The 24,587-nt window shown below is 51.8% G+C and overlaps 1 protein-coding gene across 1 annotated transcript in view; it reads right to left on the reverse strand.

The window, feature by feature from the left end:
• Window positions 1-24,587, reverse strand: part of SLC15A5 (solute carrier family 15 member 5) — a 107,014-nt gene that overhangs the window by 70,859 nt on the left and 11,568 nt on the right. Inside the window, exon 2 of the mRNA XM_069761855.1 lies at window positions 14,657-14,879. Coding sequence (XP_069617956.1) covers window positions 14,657-14,879 — 223 coding nt within the window. The remainder of the gene's footprint in view (window positions 1-14,656; window positions 14,880-24,587) is intronic.

Here is a 24,587-nt window from a genome sequence, read left to right on the forward strand (position 1 = left end):
TCAGCACCACCCTACATCTCCTCCCTGGTCTCAGCCTACCACCCTACATGTGCTCTCCATGGCTCAGCACTACCCTACAGCTCCTCCTTGGTCTCAGCCTACTACCCTACCCGTGCTCTCCATGGGTCAGCACCACCCTACATCTCCTCCCTGATCTCAGCCTACCACCCTACCCATGCTCTCCATGGCTCAACACCACCCTACATCTCATCCCTGGTCTCAGCCTACCACCCTACACATGCTCTCCATGGCTCAACACAACCCTACATCTCATCCCTGGTCTCAGTCTACCACCCTACCCGTGCTCTCCATGGCTCAGCATCGCCCTACATCTCCTCCCTGGTCTCAGCCTACCACCCTATATGTGCTCTCCATGGCTCAGCACCACCCTACAGCTCCTCCTTGGTCTCAGTATACCATCCTACCCGTGCTCTCCATGGCTCAGCACCACCCTACAGCTCCTCTCTGGTCTCAGCCTACCACCCTACCCGTGTCCTCCATGGCTCAGCACCACCCTACATCTCCTCCCTGGTCTCAGTATACCACCCTACCCGTGTCCTCCATGGCTCAGCACCACCCTACATCTCCTCCCTGGTCTCAGCCTACCACCCTACCCGTGCTCTCCATGGCTCAGCACCACTCTACATCTCCTGCCTGGTCTCAGTCTACCACCCTACCCGTGCTCTCCGTGGCTCAGTGTCACGATTCCCCTGACCGCTGTCACCACTGGGTCAGGATTCACACCGTGACCGTCACCCCTACGTCACGGATCAGGGTGACTTTAGGCCAACAGACGGCTATCACATGTGCAGGGGGGCTTATCTTAGTTATCCCTCCACTGCTACAATGTGATGAAAAACCACACACAAGGCTATTGACCTCTTAGTTTACAGCAGGGGCTTATTCTAGGTATCCCACTGCTTTTCTATATACCACGAACTGCAGGGATTTATGTATATCCCGCTTACAGTTCCACTTAACACTTGCAGCTCTCTGGCGCCCCCCTTACTCTCAGGTCAGATTAGGTACTGCACCCTGGGTAATTAGTCGCCAGAAAGGCTGCCTGCTATGTACTGGCTATTGGGCACGCTGCAGCGACGCGATAACTACTCCCACACAGGCAGGAACAATAATTATCAAACCCGCAGTTGCTTCAGCATAATCCAACCGTCAGCACACTTTCGCTGCCACCAGCTTCGATTAAACGGGTCCGAAGCTAACCCAACACAACAGTAACAGTAGCGTATTTTCCCTTCAAGAGACTTAGGGTACGGTTTAGAGCGGGAGAACGAACTAATATATAATAGTATATCCCATTAAAAATAATTAGGCAATGCTTTATCAAAAATAGTTTATAAAGAGGTTATAAATGAGACAATTGCAAATATGTACAAGGGTAATTATAACATAAAGGGAATAAATGAAAAAAGATAACACTCACATATTAAAAGCATTGCAGGCATCCAGGCTAGTGCAGTTTCCATACATCCCAGTCCATGGGATGTACTCAGCTCTTCCAGGACAATAGGACAAAGCAGTCCAGAAGGAGAAATCAGCAGAAAGTGACTCCTCAGAGCCTGCCAGACACTTAAAACATTAAGGCTGTGACATCACAGAAAGGCTGGCTTATCCAGACCCTCCTCTCTCTACATTCTGCCTAAACTTTAAACTATTCTCTCTGATTTCTATAACTTCACTACAAAACATGTCAGCGTCCTAAAAAGCTCATCATTCATCTCAGATTAACGTGAGCATTCTAATGAGATCAAATATGTCCTATCTGGGATACATATTTACAGAGAAAACCCTACTTCTTTACCAGATGGAGTTAGAAACCCGAGTGTCATGAGATGTGTAGCTACACCGAGTGGGACTACGAATATATATTTTCGTATTTCTAGCTTAAATCGTTTGCCTAATATCTAACAAAAACTAAACAAAGAATCTTTCATGGATTTTTGGAGCCATTTTTCCTGTTCTAGCTGGACAAGAGCTTACACAGGAAATGCCAGTCGTAAATTCCGTTCGGCCATAAAACTTCTACCCCCACACTCTCTGAGAAGGAAAGCCAGGAATTTGCAGCTACAACTGTTACTCCAAGAAGGGGGGGGCTTAGCCCACTCAGGCTAGCAAAAGAACTACTTATGATATTTCATACCATATCGTGACACCTCCCCCCTTTTGGCGTGCGCTAGGGAGGCAGTACCCCACGGTATGCCTCCATGGGCACCTCAGTAGGTTCACCCTGGCGGGAGAGTCCATCTGCATTCCCATGCTCTTTGCCCGTTTTATGTTCAATGGTGAAGTCAAACTGCTGAAGGGCAAGGCTCCAGCGTAGCAACCTGCCGTTGGTTCCACACATGGCGTTTAGCCAGCGCAGAGGGTTGTGGTCGGTCACCACAGTGAAGGTGTGACCGTACAAGTAGGGCTGCAAGCGCTGCAGGGCCCAGACTATGGCCAGGCACTCCTTCTCGATGGTGGAGTAGGCCACTTCCCTCGGCAAAAGTTTCCGACTCAGGTATAACACGGGGTGCTCTTGGTCCTCCGAGTCAACCTGGCTGAGTACAGCACCAAGGCCAAACTCGCTGGCGTCGGTCTGCACCAAGAACGGTCGACTGCTGTCGACTGCTTTCAACACAGGGGCGTTGCACAGTGCGGTTTTCAACGCCTTGAAAGCCCCCTCACAGCCATCTGTCCAGTTGACGATGTGGGGTAGCTTCTTCCTGGTGAGGTCCGTCAAAGGTTTTGCCAGGCTACTATAGTGCTGTACGAAGCGCCTATAGTACCCTGCAGTGCCCAAGAAGGACATCACCTGTTTCTTGGTCACGGGAGTGGGCCAGTTCACGATCGCGCCCACTTTCTCCGGCTCTGGCTTCAGAGTGCCTCCGCCTACCCGGTGTCCTAGGTAGTGAACCTCCCTCTTGCCCATCTGACACTTCCCCGGCTTGATAGTCAGTCCTGCTTGGTGAATCCGCCTGAGCACCTCCTCGAGATGCTGCAGGTGTTCCTTCCAGGAGGGACTGAAGATGGCAATGTCATCCAAGTACGCCACGGCGTACGTCTCCAGTCCCTGAAGCAGGCGGTTGACCATCCGCTGGAAAGTGGCAGGGGCATTCTTCATGCCGAAGGGCATGACCGTGGACTCGTACAGTCCAAAGGGTGTGATAAAGGCAGACTTCTCCTGCGCCTCGGGGCTCAGGGGAATCTGCCAGTATCCTCTACTCAAATCCATTATTGTCAGGTATTTTGCGCCAGCTAACTTCTCAAGCAGCTCCTCGATGCGCGGCATTGGGTGCGCATCCGAGGCGGTGATGGCGTTGAGCCCCCTGTAGTCCACGCAGAACCGGGTGGTCCGGTCCTTCTTTGGCACGAGAACTACAGGTGATGCCCACGCGCTCTTTGACCGCCGAATCACCCCCAGCTGTAACATCTCATTGATCTCTTGGCGCATAGTCTGCTGCACCTGGTCAGAGATTCGATAGGGTGCTCACCGTAGTGGGGCGTGATTCCCGGTGTCCACCTCGTGGACTGCTAACTCAGTCCTCCCAGGTCGGTTGGAGAACACGACCCGGAAAGGTTCCAGGGTGGTTTGCAACTGCACCCGCTGGGGTTCAGTTAACGAGGCGCTTACCTCCACATCCTCGATGGACCCATTGGCCTTGGCTTGGGCCAGCAAGTCCAGGAGGGTGTCTTCCTCACCGTCTTCGGGCAAGCTGCAGACCGGTAGGACGAAAGGTTCACGTTCGTGATGAGCCTTCATCATGTTGACGTGAAAGGCCTTTCGCCTGCCCCGAGCGTGGTCAAGCGTGACCACGTACGTGACCGGGTTGAGCTGTTGGTGGACGACGTACGGGCCCTCCCAGGCTGCCTGAAGCTTATCCGTTGGTACGGGGACCAGCACCCACACCTTTTGACCCACGTGGTAGGTCCGCTCCCGGGCGTTCTGGTCGTACCAGTGCTTCTGATCAGCCTGAGCCTGCGTCATGTTGTCGTGCACCAACTGCGTCAAGGTCTGCATCTTGTCACGGAAGCGCATGACATACTCCACTATGGACACTTCAGAAGGGTTCGGCTCCTTTTCCCAGGATTCTCTTACCAACCCAAGGGGTCCCCGGACTCGCCTGCCGTACAGGAGCTCGAAGGGGGAGAACCCCGTCGAGGCCTGTGGAACCTCTCGGTAAGCGAACAGCAGGTGTGGGAGGTACCGCTCCCAGTCGCGCCCTTGAGTCTCAACCAGCATGCGTAGCATCTGTTTGAGGGTACCATTGAAGCGTTCACACAAGCCATTGGTCTGTGGGTGATACGCACTCGATACCAGGTGCTTCACCTGCATTCTCTTACAGAGAGCCTCCATTAGGAGAGACATAAATTGGGTCCCTTGATCAGTAAGCATTTCCCTGGGAAATCCTACACGTGAAAAGATGGCCAACAGGGCATCTGCCACCTTATCTGCCCTAGTTGAGGACAGAGCTACTGCCTCTGGGTACCGGGTAGCGTAGTCTACCACAGTAAGGATGTATTGCTTTCCAGAGCTGCTGGGGACGGCCAGCGGGCCCACAATGTCCACCGCGATCCTCTGGAAAGGCTCCTCTATCACTGGCAAAGGGATCAGGGGAGCCTTAAGAGCAGGCCCCGCCTTCCCCACTCTTTGACAGGTGACACAGGAGCGGCAGTAGTTTGACACATCTGTCCCCATCTTAGGCCAATAGAAGTGTTGAGACAGCCGGGCCTTAGTTTTGCTGATCCCCAAGTGTCCAGCTAGCGGGATCTCATGGGCAATCCGCAACAACTCACCCCGGAATTGCTGCGGGACGACCAGCTGTCTTTCCCTCAACCACTCCTTTTGTGATTCTCCGGGTACTGTCTCCCGGTATAACCTTCCTTGTTCCCAGAACACCCTCTCCTTATCAGTCACGGAGGTGGGCGTCTCGGCGAGTTGTCTCAAACTCTCTAGGCTCGCATCTGTGTGCAGAGCGGCCTGAAACTCCTGGCTAGGGGAAGCCAAAAGCGACGTCAGGGTCCCTTCCCCACGGGAACCCTCTTGGACCTGCTCTGGGTCCACCTCTGGTTCAGTCACAGTGGGGACTGAGGAGGGTCCGGAAGGCAGACAGTTATCTGCGTTCCGGGCACTCTGACTGCGGGTGACAGCAGCTACGTAGGCTGTCTCCCCGGGGAGTTCTACAGGCCCATCAGCCGGCGCTGCTATGGGCTCTACCTCCCCATCCACCCCCAACACTCCAGGGGCTGTGCTACTTATGGGCCAGTTACCTTCCTCGGTGGCACTGGTCACTTTCATGGCGTCACCTTCCTCACGGTTCCCATGCATCTCCCCATTTCCTGTAGCACCGACACTTGCCCCTGTTAGGGGTTTCTCAGCCGTCTCACTCCGCAGAGCGACGTGGCTGGGCACACCTGTACCTATGGACACATTAACCTTCACAGAAAAATCATTATCAGGTTCAGCTGGCACAGGTACAACATTTTCACCATCAATCCTAGGGAAAAAATCATTAGTAGATGCATCAACACAAGATAAAGCATGGTCAGGTAACACATGCGATTTCCCATCATCATCATCATCAGGGTTAACTTTACCCTCATTAGTAGATTGGGGAGGGGTGTCAGGAACGTAGTATGCATACATCCTCCCCAAATCAGTCCCCAACAAAACATCAGTGGGCAAATTATCAGACAGCCCCACTTCCTTCACCCCGCTCCCAGCACCCCAATCAATAAAAACCCGGGCCATTGGTAAGGGACAGCTGATGCCCCCAATCCCAGTGACAGTTAGGGTTTTCCCCGGAATGATTTCTTCAGGGGCCGCCAGTTCGGGTCGGATGAGGGTTCGTTCAGCCCCGGTGTCCGTGAGGCCTGTAGCAACATGGCCTCCCACAGTGACGGGCTGTACGTTGTCACACACCCTCCCAACCACACCACCCACAAAAAGAACTGCTGCATTAGGCCCTGGGGCCTTGGCTGGGGTGTTCTTCGGCCTGTCTGGACAGAAGGTACTGATATGCCCAGGCCGCTTGCAGGTGTAACACGCGCGAGGTTCGGTGGTAGGTCTGGTGCTGTTGGCCACAGGGACAGGACCTCTGGTGTGTTGGCTGGCAGGGGTACTGGCGTTGGTTGCAGGCTTACCCCCTCTCCAGCTGGTGGTGACTGGCTTCCGCGCTTCCGATCTACGGTTGGCCTCATAGGCATCGGCAATCTGCGCTGCTTTCGTCACGTCTTTGGGTTCTCTGTCCATCACGAACTGTCGCACCTCAGCTGGGCAAAGATGAAAAAACTGGTCTTTGATCATCAGGTCTCGCAGCTGTGCAAAGGTGGTCACTGACAGTCCTTGGGTCCACTGGTCAAAGTGGGTCCCCAGTCCATGCACCACATCACTGTAACTGTCGTGTGGGCCACGTTGGAGGGTCCGGAACTTTCTACGGTACACCTCGGGTGTAAGCTGGTACTTGGCTATCAGAGCCTGCTTGATGGCCTCATAGTCTCCATCTTGTTCTTGAGGGAGGGCAGCAAACGCATCCAGAGCTTTACCTTTCAGCCCTGGTGTCAGGTATCGGGCCCATTCATCTGTAGGCAGCCGGTACTGTCTGCAGGCTTTCTCAAAGGCCCGCAGAAAAGTGTCCAAATCTCCATCCTTCTCCATAACAGGAAAGTGATCAGGCCGGGGCTTCGGTGTCTGAGCGCTGCTAGGCTCACGGTTGGTCTGGGACAACCCCTGCATTTGCAGTCGGGCTAACTGCAGCTGGTACTCCCGCTCAGCTTGGGCCTCTCTCTCAGCTCGGGCCTCCTGCCGGTATTGCTGAATCAGCTGCCGACGTCCCTCATGGTCGTCAATGGGGAATTCTTTCAAGGCCGCCTGCAGGTGGGGGTCCAATTCGCCCGGATTACTAACAGGGCCAGCATTCAGTGGTTGGACCTCTGCTGCAGCACCATGTTCGCTGGTGCTGGCTTCTGCGGCCTCTGAGCTCTGAGATTGGTCTCGAGCGGCTTCCCATTGCACCAGATCTGCGACCAGTTGGGCTTTGTTTTTGCTTGCAAAGTCAATGTGCTGTGTCTTGCATAAGGCAACAAGGGTGTCTCTGGTCTGCTGCTCATAAAAGGTTTCTCCCAGCACAACCATGGTTGCCAAATAAAAGATAGGATAGAAAAACGAAGAGAAAGGGAGGGGATAATTACCCGTACACAATTGTCTCACAACTAAAAAGCACTGAGTTCGTTCTCCAAACTTATTTGCGCAGAGTCCTCGCAAGAACTTTCTGCAAGTTTTTAGTGAGAGGAATGATTACTCAAACCAAATCACTAATGCTCTAAGATATCCCACCGCCTTGCCACCAATTGTCACGATTCCCCTGACCGCTGTCACCACTGGGTCAGGATTCACACCGTGACCGTCACCCCTACGTCACGGATCAGGGTGACTTTAGGCCAACAGACGGCTATCACATGTGCAGGGGGGCTTATCTTAGTTATCCCTCCACTGCTAACAATGTGATGAGAAAACATACACAAGGCTATTGACCTCTTAGTTTACAGCAGGGGCTTATTCTAGGTATCCCACTGCTTTTCTATATACCACGAACTGCAGGGATTTATGTATATCCCGCTTACAGTTCCACTTAACACTTGCAGCTCTCTGGCGCCCCCCTTACTCTCAGGTCAGATTAGGTACTGCACCCTGGGTAATTAGTCGCCAGAAAGGCTGCCTGCTATGTACTGGCTATTGGGCACGCTGCAGCGACGCGATAACTACTCCCACACAGGCAGGAACAATAATTATCAAACCCGCAGTTGCTTCAGCATAATCCAACCGTCAGCACACTTTCGCTGCCACCAGCTTCGATTAAACGGGTCCGAAGCTAACCCAACACAACAGTAACAGTAGCGTATTTTCCCTTCAAGAGACTTAGGGTACGGTTTAGAGCGGGAGAACGAACTAATATATAATAGTATATCCCATTAAAAATAACTAGGCAGTGCGTTATTAAAAATAGTTTATAAAGAGGTTATAAATGAGACAATTGCAAATATGTACAAGGGTAATTATAACATAAAGGGAATAAATGAAAAAAGATAACACTCACATATTAAAAGCATTGCAGGCATCCAGGCTAGTGCAGTTTCCATACATCCCAGTCCATGGGATGTACTCAGCTCTTCCAGGACAATAGGACAAAGCCGTCCAGAAGGAGAAATCAGCAAAAAGTGACTCCTCAGAGCCTGCCAGACACTTAAAACATTAAGGCTGTGACATCACAGAAAGGCTGGCTTATCCAGACCCTCCTCTCTCTACATTCTGCCTAAACTTTAAACTATTCTCTCTGATTTCTATAACTTCACTACAAAACATGTCAGCGTCCTAAAAAGCTCATCATTCATCTCAGATTAACGTGAGCATTCTAATGAGATCAAATATGTCCTATCTGGGATACATATTTACAGAGAAAACCCTACTTCTTTACCAGATGGAGTTAGAAACCCGAGTGTCATGAGATGTGTAGCTACACCGAGTGGGACTACGAATATATATTTTCGTATTTCTAGCTTAAATCGTTTGCCTAATATCTAACAAAAACTAAACAAAGAATCTTTCATGGATTTTTGGAGCCATTTTTCCTGTTCTAGCTGGACAAGAGCTTACACAGGAAATGCCAGTCGTAAATTCCGTTCGGCCATAAAACTTCTAACCCCCACACTCTCTGAGAAGGAAAGCCAGGAATTTGCAGCTACAACTGTTACTCCAAGAAGGGGGGGGCTTATCCCACTCAGGCTAGCAAAAGAACTACTTATGATATTTCATACCATATCGTGACACTCAGCACCGCCCTACATCTCCTCCCTGGTCTCAACCAACCACCCTACCCGTGCTCTCCATGGCTCAGCACCACTCTACATCTCCTCCCTGGTCTCAGTCTACCACCCTACCTGTGCTCTCCCATGGGTCAGCACCACCCTACATCTCCTCCCTGGTCTCAGCCAACCACCCTACCCGTGCTCTCCATGGCTCAGCACCACCCTACATCTCCTCCCTGGTCTCAGCCTACCACCCTACCAGTGCTCTCCATGGCTCAACACCACCCTACATCTCGTCCCTGGTCTCAGTCTACCACCCTACCTGTGCTCTCCATGGCTCAGCACCACCCTACATCTACTCCCTGGTCTCAGTATACCATTCTACCCGTGGTCTCCTTTCTGCTAATGTCCTGAGGTTAACATCTTCAATTATCAGAACGTCCCACTCCCATCTCCAAGACTTCTCACGTGCTTCGACAATTCTTTGGAATGCACTACCCAGGTTAATACGATTAATCCCCACAGTTTTAAGCGTGCCCTAAAAACGCATTTGTTCAGACTGGCCTACCGCCTCAGCGCAATAACCTAACTATCCCTGTGTGGCCCATTCAAAAAACTTCAACAATAATCAGGCTCCTCACATCATGTTCTCATACACTTTATGCAGTTATTAGCCCTCTGTGTCTGTACTGCTACATACTTAGGCTGATAACCGGTTCATGCAGCTTCACATGAACACCCGAGCCTTACACTATGGCCGGTCCGAACAACGAAAGCAATTGTTACCATCCACCTCTCGTGTCTCCCCTTTTCCTCATAGTTTGTAAGCTTGCGAGCAGCAGGGCCCTCATTCCTCCTGTATCTGGTGATCGGGGCCCTCACTCCTCCTATATCTGGTGATCGGGGCCCTCGCTCCTCCTGTATCTGGTGATCGGGGCCCTCATTCCTCCTGTATCTGGTGATCGGGGCCCTCGCTCCTCCTGTATCTGGTGATCGGGGCCCTCGCTCCTCCTGTATCTGGTGATCGGGGCCCTCATTCCTCCTGTATCTGGTGATCGAGGTCCTCGCTCCTCCTGTATCTGGTGATCGGGGCCCTCGCTCCTCCTGTATCTGGTGATCGGGGCCCTCGCTCCTCCTATATCTGGTGATCGGGGCCCTCGCTCCTCCTGTATCTGGTGATCGGGGCCCTCATTCCTCCTGTATCTGGTGATCGAGGTCCTCGCTCCTCCTGTATCTGGTGATCGGGGCCCTCGCTCCTCCTGTATCTGGTGATCGGGGCCCTCATTCCTCCTGTATCTGGTGATCGGGGTCCTCGCTCCTCCTGTATCTGGTGATCGGGGCCCTCACTCCTCTTGTATCTGGTGATCGGGGCCCTCGCTCCTCCTGTATCTGGTGATCGGGGCCCTCACTCCTCCTGTATCTGGTGATCGGGGTCCTCGCTCCTCCTGTATCTGGTGATCGGGGTCCTCGCTCCTCCTGTATCTGGTGATCGGGGCCCTCGCTCCTCCTGTATCTGGTGATCGGGGCCCTCGCTCCTCCTGTATCTGGTGAGCGGGGCCCTCATTCCTCCTGTATCTGGTGATCGGGGCCCTCACTCCTCCTGTATCTGGTGAGCGGGGCCCTCACTCCTCCTGTATCTGGTGAGCGGGGCCCTCACTCCTCCTGTATCTGGTGATCGGGGCCCTCACTGCTCCTGTATCTGGTGATCGGGGCCCTCTCTCCTCCTGTATCTGGTGATCGGGGCCCTCACTGCTCCTGTATCTGGTGATCGGGGCCCTCACTCCTCCTGTATGTGGTGATCGGGGCCCTCACTCCTCTTGTATCTGGTGATCGGGGCCCTCGCTCCTCCTGTATCTGGTGATCGGAGCCCTCACTCCTCCTGTATCTGGTGATCGGGGCCCTCGCTCCTCCTGTATCTGGTGATCGGGGCCCTCACTCCTCCTGTATCTGGTGATCGGGGCCCTCACTCCTCCTGTATCTGGTGATCGGGGCCCTCACTCCTCCTGTATCTGGTGATCGGGGCCCTCGCTCCTCCTGTATCTGGTGATCGGGGCCCTCGCTCCTCCTGTATCTGGTGATCGGGGCCCTCGCTCCTCCTGTATCTGGTGATCAGGGCCCTCACTCCTCCTGTATCTGGTGATCGGGGCCCTCACTCCTCCTGTATCTGGTGATCGGGGCCCTCGCTCCTCCTGTATCTGGTGATCGGGGCCCTCGCTCCTCCTGTATCTGGTGATCGGGGCCCTCCCTCCTCCTGTATCTGGTGATCGGGGCCCTCACTCCTCCTGTATCTGGTGATCGGGGCCCTCGCTCCTCCTGTATCTGGTGATCGGGGCCCTCACTCCTCCTGTATCTGGTGATCGGGGCCCTCACTCCTCCTATATGTGGTGGTCGGGGCCCTCACTCCTCCTGTATCTGGTGATCGGGGCCCTCACTCCTCCTGTATCTGGTGATCGGGGCCCTCCATCCTCCTGTATCTGGTGATCGGGGCCCTCACTCCTCCTGTATCTGGTGATCGGGGCCCTCGCTCCTCCTGTATCTGGTGATCGGGGCCCTCACTCCTCCTGTATCTGGTGATCGGGGCCCTCACTCCTCCTATATGTGGTGGTCGGGGCCCTCACTCCTCCTGTATCTGGTGATCGGGGCCCTCACTCCTCCTGTATCTGGTGATCGGGGTCCTCGCTCCTCCTGTATCTGGTGATCGGGGCCCTCACTCCTCCTGTATCTGGTGATCGGGGCCCTCACTCCTCCTGTATCTGGTGATCGGGGCCCTCACTCCTCCTGTATCTGGTGGTCGGGGCCCTCACTCCTGTATCTGGTGATCGGGGCCCTCGCTCCTCCTGTATCTGGTGATCGGGGCCCTCGCTCCTCCTGTATCTGGTGATCGGGGCCCTCGCTCCTCCTGTATCTGGTGATCGGGGCCCTCGCTCCTCCTGTATCTGGTGATCGGGGCCCTCACTCCTCCTGTATCTGGTGATCGGGGCCCTCATTCCTCCTGTATCTGGTGATCAGGGCCCTCACTCCTCCTGTATCTGGTGATCGGGGTCCTCGCTCCTCTTGTATCTGGTGATCGGGGACCTCACTCCTCCTGTATCTGGTGATCGGGGCCCTCATTCCTCCTGTATCTGGTGATCGGGGTCCTCACTCCTCCTGTATCTGGTGATCGGGGCCCTCACTCCTCCTGTATCTGGTGATGGGGGCCCTCACTCCTCCTGTATCTGGTGATCGGGGCCCTCGCTCCTCCTGTATCTGGTGATCGGGGCCCTCATTCCTCCTGTATCTGGTGATCGGGGCCCTCGCTCCTCCTGTATCTGGTGAGCGGAGCCCTCACTCCTCCTGTATCTGGTGATCGGGGCCCTCACTCCTCCTGTATCTGGTGATCGGGGCCCTCACTCCTCCTGTATCTGGTGATCGGGGCCCTCACTCCTCCTGTATCTGGTGATCGGGGCCCTCATTCCTCCTGTATCTGGTGATCGGGGCCCTCGCTCCTCCTGTATCTGGTGATCGGGGCCCTCATTCCTCCTGTATCTGGTGATCGGGGCCCTCACTCCTCCTGTATCTGGTGATCGGGGTCCTCACTCCTCCTGTATCTGGTGATCGGGGCCCTCGCTCCTCCTGTATCTGGTGATCGGGGCCCTCGCTCCTCCTGTATCTGGTGATCGGGGCCCTCGCTCCTTCTGTATCTGGTGATCGGGGCCCTCACTCCTCTTGTATCTGGTGAGCGGGGCCCTCACTCCTCCTGTATCTGGTGAGCGGGGCCCTCACTCCTCCTGTATCTGGTGATCGGGGCCCTCGCTCCTCCTGTATCTGGTGATCGGGGCCCTCATTCCTCTTGTATCTGGTGATCGGGACCCTCACTCCTCCTGTATCTGGTGATCGGGGTCCTCACTCCTCCTGTATCTGGTGATCGGGGCCCTCGCTCCTCCTGTATCTGGTGATCGGGGCCCTCACTCCTCCTGTATCTGGTGATCGGGGCCCTCACTCCTCCTGTATCTGGTGATCGGGGCCCTCGCTCCTCCTGTATCTGGTGATCGGGGCCCTCACTCCTCCTGTATCTGGTGATCGGGGTCCTCACTCCTCCTGTATCTGGTGATCGGGGCCCTCACTCCTCTTGTATCTGGTGAGCGGGACCCTCACTCCTCCTGTATCTGGTGATCGGGGCCCTCACTCCTCCTGTATCTGGTGATGGGGGCCCTCACTCCTCCTGTATCTGGTGATCGGGGCCCTCACTCCTCCTGTATCTGGTGATCGGGGCCCTCACTCCTCTTGTATCTGGTGAGCGGGGCCCTCACTCCTCCTGTATCTGGTGATCGGGACCCTCACTCCTCCTGTATCTGGTGATCGGGGTCCTCACTCCTCCTGTATCTGGTGATCGGGGCCCTCGCTCCTCCTGTATCTGGTGATCGGGGCCCTCACTCCTCCTGTATCTGGTGATCGGGGTCCTCACTCCTCCTGTATCTGGTGATCGGGGCCCTCGCTCCTCCTGTATCTGGTGATCGGGGCCCTCACTCCTCCTGTATCTGGTGATCGGGGTCCTCACTCCTCCTGTATCTGGTGATCGGGGCCCTCACTCCTCTTGTATCTGGTGAGCGGGACCCTCACTCCTCCTGTATCTGGTGATCGGGGCCCTCATTCCTCTTGTATCTTGTGGTCGGGACCCTCACTCCTCCTGTATCTGGTGATCGGGGCCCTCACTCCTCCTGTATCTGGTGATCGGGGCCCTCGCTCCTCCTGTATCTGGTGATCGGGGTCCTCACTCCTCTTGTATCTGGTGATCGGGGCCCTCACTCCTCTTGTATCTGGTGATCGGGGCCCTCATTCCTCCTGTATCTGGTGATCGGGGCCCTCACTCCTCCTGTATCTGGTGATCGGGGCCCTCACTCCTCTTGTATCTGGTGAGCGGGACCCTCACTCCTCCTGTATCTGGTGATCGGGGCCCTCATTCCTCTTGTATCTTGTGGTCGGGACCCTCACTCCTCCTGTATCTGGTGATCGGGGCCCTCGCTCCTCCTGTATCTGGTGATCGGGGTCCTCACTCCTCCTGTATCTGGTGATCGGGGCCCTCACTCCTCTTGTATCTGGTGATCGGGGCCCTCATTCCTCCTGTATCTGGTGATCGGGGCCCTCACTCCTCCTGTATCTGGTGATGGGGGCCCTCACTCCTGTTTTGAACTGTATTTCTGTTATGCTGTAATGTCTATGGTCTGTACAAGTCCCCTCTATAATGTAAAGCGCTGCGGAATATCTTAGCGTTATAGAAATAAAATTATTATATTTCAGTTTTTTTTTAATAAATTTGCAAAAAATTACTACATTTCTGTTTTTTTCAGTCAAGATGGTCCTGAGTGTACATTAATGGGAAAAAAATGAACTTTTTTGAATTTACAAAATGGCTGCAATGAAACAAAGAGGGAAGCATTTAAAGGGGTCTGAATACCTTCTGTACCCCCTTTATATGAACAGGTTAATGGCATGTGGGCACATAACCGGTATGAGGAGCACAGATCTGCCCTCCTCGCTGCCGTCACACAGGCACCTGGTGACCCTTCATGCCCTGGCATGGAGCCGATGGTTCCTCTTTTGGGGTCTCCATGAACTAGAAGCCATCGGTGTGAGTGGCCCCAGGATGACTTTCTAGAAATGCCGCTTCTCAGTGAGCAATGACCACTGCTCCTGACTGTGGTGTCACCGGGTCTGAGCTGCTCCTTGGCTTCCATGTCACCCTACATAACCTGTGGCCATATCTCTGTCCCTACAAGCCACGACCAGGATGATGGGCAGAACACCCCAAGAATGAGAGCAGTGATGGCGTGTACAGTGGCCGTGGCGCTGCACAATATATCACATGATTACTAACCAGTTGAAGAATGACATCAGTTCCTTCTGTCTGTAACCCCGCAGACCGTAAGCACTTAACGGGCAAACAATGGCCCGAATCCCGCCAGTTCCAATGGATGCCATTAAGAGTCCAGCATAGAACAGCAGAGTCTGTTCCCTCCGAGCCAAGGTGTGCGCGATGTGATGCCTGTCTAAGTAGAAGTCCTCGAAGGGGAAGGCAACTACAGGCAGCAGGGCTGTACCTGGGGGCAAAAACAAATGTCAGGAGCAATAGAACCCTCACCCACAGGTACCAAACACGACCCACAAACACCACAAATACAGGGGCCATCACACTAAAACCCAACTACAGGGTCCACCACACTGAACCCGAACTAAAGGGGTCAACACACTGAACACCGACTACAGCGTCCATCACACTGAACCCTAACTACAGGGTCCAACACACTGAAACCCAACTACAGGGTCCACCACACTGAACCCCAACTAAAGGGGTCAACACACTGAACACCGACTACAGCGTCCATCACACTGAACCCTAACTACAGGGTCCAACACACTGAAACCCAACTACAGGGTCCACCACACTGAACCCCAACTAAAGGGGTCAACACACTGAACACCGACTACAGGGTCCATCACACTGAACCTCAACTACAAGGTCTATCACACTGAACCCCTAACTACAGAGTCCACCACACTGAACCCCAACTAAAGGGGTCAACACACTGAACACCAACTACAGGGTCCACCACACTGAACCCCAACTAAAGGGGTCATCACACTGATCCCCAACTACAGGGTCCATCACACTGAACCCCAACTACTGGGTCCATCACACTGAAACCCAACTACAAGGTCCATCACACTGAACCTCAACTACAGGGTCCATCACACTGATCCCCAACTACTGGGTCCATCACACTGATCTCCAACTACAGGGTCCATCACACTGAACCCCAACTACAGGGTTCATCACACTGAAACCCAACTACATGGTCCATCACACTGAACCCTAACTACAGGGTCCATCACACTGAACGCCAACTAAAGGGTTCACAACACTAAACCCCAACTACAGGGATCAACACACTGAACCCCAACTACAGGGTCTATCACACTGATCCCCAACTAGAGGGTCCATCACACTGAACCCTAACTACAGGGTCCATCACACTGAACCCCAACTACAGGGTCCATCACACTGATCCCCAACTACTGGGTCCATCACACTGATCTCCAACTACTGGGTCCATCACACTGAACCCCAACTACAGGGTTCATCACACTGAAACCCAACTACAAGGTCCATCACACTGAACCCCAACTACAGGGTCCATCACACAACCTCAACTAAAGGGTTCAAAACACTAAACCCCGACTACAGGATCAATCACACTGAACCCCAACTACAGGGTCCATCACACAACCTCAACTAAAGGGTTCAAAACACTAAACCCCGACTACAGAGATCAACACTGAACCCCAACTACAGGGATCAACACACAGAACCCCAACTACAGGGTCCATCACACAGATCCCCAACTACAGGGTCCATCACACAGATCCCCAACTACAGGGTTCATCACACTGAAACCCAACTACAGGGTCCATCACATTGAACCCCAACTACAGGAGCCATCACACTGACCCCCAACTACGGGGACCATCATACTGACCCCCAACTACATGGTTCATCACACTGTACTTCAGTCACAGGGTCTATCACACTGATCCCCAACTAGAGGGTCCATCACACTGAACCCTAACTACAGGGTCCATCACACTGAACCCCAACTACAGGGTCCATCACACAACCTCAACTAAAGGGCTCAAAACACTAAACCCCGACTACAGGATCAATCACACTGAACCCCAACTACAGGGTCCATCACACAACCTCAACGAAAGGGTTCAAAACACTAAACCCCGACTACAGAGATCAACACTGAACCCCAACTACAGGGATCAACACACAGAACCCCAACTACAGGGTCCATCACACAGATCCCCAACTACAGGGTCCATCACACAGATCCCCAACTACAGGGTTCATCACACTGAAACCCAACTACAGGAGCCATCACACAGATCCCCAACTATAGGGTTCATCACATTGAACCCCAACTACAGGCGCCATCACACTGACCCCCAACTACAGGGTTCATCACACTGATCCCCAACCACAGGGTTCATCACACTGACCCCCAACTACAGGGACCATCATACTGACCCCCAACTACATGGTTCATCACACTGTACTTCAGTCACAGGGTCTATCACACAGAACCCTAACTACAGAGTCCATCACACTGAACCCCAACTGCAGAATCCATCACACAGAACCCCAACTACAGGGTCCATCACACTGATCCCCAACTACTGGGTCCATCAAATTGAACCCTAACTACAGGGTCCATCACACTGAACCCCAACTACAGGAACCATCACACTGAAACCCAACTACAAGGTCCATCACATTGAACCCTAACTACAGGGTCCATCACACTGAACCCCAACTACAGGGTTCATCACACTGTACTTCAGCCTCAGGGTCTATCACACAGAACCCCAACTACAGAGTCCATCACACTGATCCCGTACTACAGAGTCCATGACACTGACCCCCAACAACAGGAACCATCACACTGATCCCCAACAACAAGAACCATCACACTGACCCCCAACAGAACCCATCACTCTGACCACCAACTAGAGGGTCCATCACACAGTACCCCAAATACAGTGTTTATCACACTGAACCCCCAACTACAGGGTCATCACACTGAATCCTAACTATACAATCCATCACACTAACCCCCAACAGGAACCATCACACTGACCCCCAACTACAGGAACCATCACACTGACCACCAACTACAGGATCCATCACACTGACCCCCAACTACAGGAACCATCACTCTGACCACCAACTACAGGAACCATCAAATTGAACCCCAACTACAGGAACCATCACACTGACCCCCAACTACAGGAACCATCAAACTGAACCCCAACTACAGGAACCATCACACTGACCCCCAACGACAGGAACCATCAAACTGAACCCCAACTACAGGAACCATCACTCTGACCACCAACTACAGGGTCCATCACAAAGTACCCTAAATCCAAGGTCTATAACACTGACCCCCAACTACAGGGTCCATCACACTGTACTTCAGCCAAAGGGTCTATCACACAGAACTCTAACTACAGAGTCCATCACACTGATCCCCTACTACAGAGTCCATCACACTGACCCCCAACTACAGGAACCATCACACTGATCCCCTACTACAGAGTCCATCACACTGACCCCCAACTACAGGATCCATCACACTGACCCCCAACTACAGGAACCATCACACTGACCCCCAACTACAGGAACCAAACTGAACCCCAACTACAGGAACCATCACACTGACCCACAACAGGAACCATCACACTGACCACCAACTACAGGAACCATCACACTGACCCCCAACTACAGGAACCATCACACTGACCCCCAACTACAGGAACCATCACTCTGACCACCAACTACAGGAACCATCAAATTGAACCCCAACTACAGGAACCATCACACTGACCCCCCAACTACAGGAACCATCAAACTGAACCCCAACTACAGGAACCATCACACTGACCCCCAACTATAGGAACCATCACACTGACCCCCAACTATAGGAACCATCACACTGACCCCCAACTATAGGAAACATTACACTAACCCCAAACTACAGGGTCCATCACACTGACCCCCAACTACAGGGTCCATCACACTGAACCCTAACTACAGGATCCATCAAATTGAACCTTAACTACAGGAACCATCACACTGACCCCCAACTACAGGATCCATCACACTGACCCCCAACTACAGGAACCATCACACTGACCCCCAACTACAGGAACCATCACACTGACCCACAACTACAGGAACCATCAAACTGAACCCCAACTACAGGAACCATCACACTGACCCACAACAGGAACCATCACACTGACCACCAACTACAGGATCCATCACACTGACCCCCAACTACAGGAACCATCACTCTGACCACCAACTACAGGAACCATCACACTGACCACCAACTACAGGATCCATCACACTGACAACCAACTACAGGGTCCATCACACTGACCCCCAACTACAGGAACCATCACTCTGACCCCCAACTACAGGAACCATCACACTGACCCCCAACTACAGTAACCATCAAACTGAACCCCAACTACAGGAACCATCACACTGACCCACAACAACAGGAACCATCACACTGACCACCAAGTACAGGATCCATCACACTGACCCCCAACTACAGGAACCATCACTCTGACCACCAACTACAGGAACCATCACACTGACCACCAACTACAGGATCCATCACACTGACCACCAACTACAGGGTCCATCACACTGACCCCCAACTACAGGAACCATCACTCTGACCCCCAACTACAGGAACCATCACACTGACCCCCAACTACAGGAACCATCAAACTGAACCCTGTTGTGAATTCTGTGGCTGAATTCACTCCTGTGGTCACAAGTGGTACTGCAGCTTCTGAGCTTCCTCCCTCAGGTGTTCTGGTGAGCTCGTTAACTGCTTCATTACTTAACTCCGCCTGATGCTGCTATCCCTGCTCCTTGTCAATGTTCCAGTGTTGGATCTGAGCTTCTCCTGATTGTTCCTGTGACCTGCTGCTCTGTATAGCTAAGTGCTTTTTTGCTATTTTGTTGCTTTTTTTCTGTCCAGCTTGTCTTTTGTTTTGCTGGAAGCTCTGAGACGCAAAGGGTGTACCGCCGTGCCGTTAGTTCGGCACGGTGGGTCTTTTTTGCCCCCTTTGCGTGGTTTTTGCTTTAGGGTTTTTTGTAGACTGCAAAGTTCGCTTTACTGTCTTCGCTCTGTCTAGAATATCGGGCCCCACTTTGCTGAATCTATTTCATCCCTATGTTTTGTCTTTTCATCTTACTCACAGTCATTATATGTGAGGGGCTGCCTTTTCCTTTGGGGTATTTCTCTGGGGCAAGTCAGGCCTATTTTTCTATCTTCAGGCTAGCTAGTTTCTTAGGCTGTGCCGAGTTGCATAGGTAGTTGTTAGGCGCAATCCACAGCCGCTTTTAGTTGTGTTTAGGATAGGATCAGCTGTGCAGTCTACAGAGTTTCCACGTCTCAGAGCTCGTTCTTTTGTTTTTGGGTATTTGTCAGATCACTGTGTGCGCTCTGATCGCTAGGCACACTGTGTCTCTGGATTGCCTTCATAACACCTTTCATTAGCAGACATAACAGTACAAGGAGCCCAAACTAATGATTCTCAATAGAGGGAAAGAAAAAGTTCTGACATCATTTTTTTTTTTCTGCTCTGTGTTCATTTTTTTTTTCCCCTAGACATTTGGGTGATTCTGGACACAGGTGTGGACATGGATATTCAGGGTCTGTGCTCTTCAATGGATAATCTCGTTATAAATGTACAAAAGATTCAAGATACTATTGATCGGAAATCTATGTTAGAACCAAGAATTCCTATTCCTGATTTGTTTTTTTGGAGATAGAACTAAGTTTCTAAGTTTCAAAAATAATTGTAAGCTATTTCTGGCCTTGAAACCTCATTCTTCTGGTAATCCTATTCAACAGGTTTTGATTATTATTTCTTTTTTGCGCGGCGACCCTCAAGACTGGGCATTTTCTCTTGCGCCAGGAGACCCTGCATTGAGTAGTGTCAATGCGTTTTTCCTGGCGCTCGGATTACTGTACGATGAGCCTAATTCAGTGGATCAAGCTGAGAAAAATTTGCTGGCTTTGTGCCAGGGTCAGGATGATATAGAAGTATATTGTCAGAAATTTAGGAAATGGTCAGTACTCACTCAGTGGAATGAATCTGCGCTGGCAGCTTTGTTCAGAAAGGGTCTCTCTGAGGCTCTTAAGGATGTCATGGTGGGATTTCCTATGCCTGCTGGTTTGAATGAGTCTTTGTCTTTGGCCATTCAGATCGGTCGACGTTTGCGCGAGCGTAAATCTGTGCACCATTTGGCGGTATTGCCTGAGGTTAAACCTGAGCCTATGCAGTGCGATAGGACTATGACCAGAGTTGAACGGCAGGAATACAGACGTCTGAATGGGCTGTGTTTCTACTGTGGTGATTCCACTCATGCTATTTCTGATTGTCCTAAGCGCACTAAGCGGTCCGCTAGGTCTGCCGTCATTGGTACTGTACAGTCCAAATTCCTTCTGTCCATTACCTTGATATGCTCTTTGTCGTCGTTTTCTGTCATGGCGTTTGTGGATTCAGGCGCTGCCCTGAATCTGATGGATTTGGATTATGCTAAACGTTGTGGGTTTTTCTTGGAGCCTTTGCGGTGTCCTATTCCATTGAGAGGAATTGATGCTACACCTTTGGCCAAGAATAAACCTCAGTACTGGGCCCAGCTGACCATGTGCATGGCTCCTGCACATCAGGAAGTTATTCGCTTTCTGGCGTTGCATAATCTGCATGATGTGGTCGTGTTGGGGTTGCCATGGCTACAAACCCATAATCCAGTATTGGATTGGAATTCCATGTCGGTATCCAGCTGGGGTTGTCAGGGGGTACATGGTGATGTTCCATTTTTGTCGATTTCGTCATCCACCCCTTCTGAGGTCCCAGAGTTCTTGTCTGATTATCAGGATGTATTTGAAGAGCCCAAGTCCGATGCCCTACCTCCGCATAGGGACTGTGATTGTGCTTTCAATTTGATTCCTGGTGGTAAATTCCCTAAAGGTCGATTATTTAATTTATCCGTGCCCGAACACGCCGCTATGCGCAGTTATGTGAAGGAATCCCTGGAGAAGGGACATATTCGCCCATCATCATCACCACTGGGAGCAGGGTTCTTCTTTGTAGCCAAGAAGGATGGTTCGCTGAGACCGTGTATTGATTACCGCCTTCTTAATAAGATCACTGTTAAATTTCAGTATCCCTTGCCATTGTTATCTGACTTGTTTGCTCGAATTAAGGGGGCTAGTTGGTTCACTAAGATAGATCTTCGTGGTGCGTATAATCTGGTGAGAATCAGGCAAGGAGATGAATGGAAAACTGCATTCAATACGCCCGAGGGTCATTTTGAGTATCTAGTGATGCCGTTCGGACTTGCCAATGCTCCATCTGTGTTTCAGTCTTTTATGCATGACATCTTCCGTGAGTATCTGGATAAATTCCTGATTGTTTACTTGGATGACATTTTGATCTTCTCAGATGATTGGGAGTCTCATGTGAAGCAGGTCAGAATGGTTTTTCAGGTCCTGCGTGCTAATTCTTTGTTTGTGAAGGGATCAAAGTGTCTCTTCGGTGTGCAGAAAGTTTCATTTTTGGGGTTCATCTTTACCCCTTCTACTATCGAGATGGATCCAGTTAAGGTCCAAGCCATCCAGGATTGGATTCAGCCGACATCTCTGAAAAGTCTGCAAAAGTTCCTGGGCTTTGCTAATTTTTATCGTCGCTTCATCTGTAATTTTTCTAGCATTGCCAAACCATTGACCGATTTGACCAAGAAGGGTGCTGATTTGGTTAATTGGTCTTCTGCTGCTGTGGAAGCTTTTCAGGAGTTGAAGCGTCGTTTTTGTTCTGCCCCTGTGTTGTGTCAGCCAGATGTTTCTCTTCCGTTCCAGGTCGAGGTTGATGCTTCTGAGATTGGAGCAGGGGCGGTTTTGTCACAGAGAGGTTCTGATTGCTCAGTGATGAAACCATGTGCTTTCTTTTCCAGGAAGTTTTCGCCCGCTGAGCGTAATTATGATGTGGGCAACCGAGAGTTGCTGGCCATGAAGTGGGCATTCGAGGAGTGGCGCCATTGGCTTGAAGGAGCTAAGCATCGCGTGGTGGTATTGACTGATCATAAGAACTTGACTTATCTCGAGTCTGCCAAGCGCTTGAATCCTAGACAGGCCCGTTGGTCCTTATTTTTTGCCCGCTTCGACTTTGTGATTTCGTACCTTCCGGGCTCTAAAAATGTGAAGGCGGATGCTCTGTCTAGGAGTTTTGTGCCTGACTCTCCGGGTTTATCTGAGCCAGCGGGTATCCTCAAGGAAGGAGTCATTGTGTCTGCCATCTCCCCTGATTTGCGGCGGGTGCTGCAAAAATTTCAGGCGAATAAACCTGATCGTTGTCCAGCGGAGAAACTGTTCGTCCCTGATAGGTGGACTAATAAACTTATCTCTGAACTTCATTGTTCGGTGTTGGCTGGTCATCCTGGAATCTTTGGTACCAGAGAGTTAGTGGCTAGATCCTTCTGGTGGCCATCTCTGTCACGGGATGTACGTACTTTTGTGCAGTCCTGTGGGATTTGTGCTAGGGCTAAGCCCTGCTGTTCTCGTGCCAGTGGGTTGCTTTTGCCCTTGCCGGTCCCAAAGAGGCCTTGGACACATATTTCGATGGATTTCATTTCTGACCTTCCCGTTTCTCAAAAGATGTCAGTCATTTGGGTGGTCTGTGATCGCTTTTCTAAAATGGTCCATCTGGTGCCCTTGGCTAAATTGCCTTCCTCCTCTGATTTGGTACCTTTGTTCTTTCAGCATGTGGTTCGGTTGCATGGCATTCCTGAGAATATTGTTTCTGACAGAGGTTCCCAGTTTGTTTCAAGGTTTTGGCGAGCCTTTTGTGGTAGGATGGGCATTGACCTATCCTTTTCCTCGGCTTTCCATCCTCAGACTAATGGCCAGACCGAACGAACCAATCAGACCTTGGAAACATATCTGAGATGTTTTGTTTCTGCTGACCAGGATGATTGGGTGTCCTTTTTGCCGTTGGCTGAGTTCGCCCTTAATAATCGGACCAGCTCGGCTACCTTGGTTTCTCCATTTTTTTGCAATTCTGGGTTCCATCCTCGTTTCTCTTCAGGACAGGTTGAGTCTTCGGACTGTCCTGGTGTGGATTCTGTGGTGGACAGGTTGCAGCAGATCTGGACTCAGGTAGTGGACAATTTGACCTTGTCCCAGGAGAAGGCTCAACTTTTCGCTAATCGCAGACGCCGTGTGGGTCCCCGACTTCGTGTTGGGGATCTGGTTTGGTTATCTTCTCGTCATATTCCTATGAAGGTTTCCTCTCCTAAATTTAAACCTCGTTTTATTGGTCCGTATAGGATTTCTGAGGTTCTCAATCCTGTGTCTTTTCGTTTGACCCTCCCAGACTCCTTTTCCATACATAATGTATTCCATAGGTCGTTGTTGCGGAGATACGTGGCACCTATGGTTCCATCTGTTGAGCCTCCTGCCCCGGTTTTGGTGGAGGGGGAATTGGAGTATATTGTGGAGAAGATTTTGGATTCTCGTGTTTCTAGACGGAAACTCCAGTATCTGGTTAAATGGAAGGGTTATGCTCAGGAAGATAATTCCTGGGTTTTTGCCTCTGATGTTCATGCTCCCGATCTTGTTCGTGCCTTTCATGCGGCTCATCCTGGTCGGCCTGGGGGCTCTGGTGGGGGTTCGGTGACCCCTCCTCAAGGGGGGGGTACTGTTGTGAATTCTGTGGCTGAATTCACTCCTGTGGTCACAAGTGGTACTGCAGCTTCTGAGCTTCCTCCCTCAGGTGTTCTGGTGAGCTCGTTAACTGCTTCGTCACTTAACTCCGCCTGATGCTGCTATCCTGGCTCCTTGTCAATGTTCCAGTGTTGGATCTGAGCTTCTCCTGATTTTTCCTGTGTCCTGCTGCTCTGTATAGCTAAGTGCTTTTTTGCTATTTTGATGCTTTTTTTCTGTCCAGCTTGTCTTTTGTTTTGCTGGAAGCTCTGAGACGCAAAGGGTGTACCGCCGTGCCGTTAGTTCGGCACGGTGGGTCTTTTTTGCCCCCTTTGCGTGGTTTTTGCTTTAGGGTTTTTTGTAGACTGCAAAGTTCGCTTTACTGTCCTCGCTCTGTCTAGAATATCGGGCCCCTCTTTGCTGAATCTATTTCATCCCTACGTTTTGTCTTTT

Source organism: Ranitomeya imitator, chromosome 4, assembly GCF_032444005.1.
Source record: "Ranitomeya imitator isolate aRanImi1 chromosome 4, aRanImi1.pri, whole genome shotgun sequence".
In the NCBI taxonomy this organism is placed as follows: Eukaryota; Metazoa; Chordata; class Amphibia; order Anura; family Dendrobatidae; genus Ranitomeya; species Ranitomeya imitator.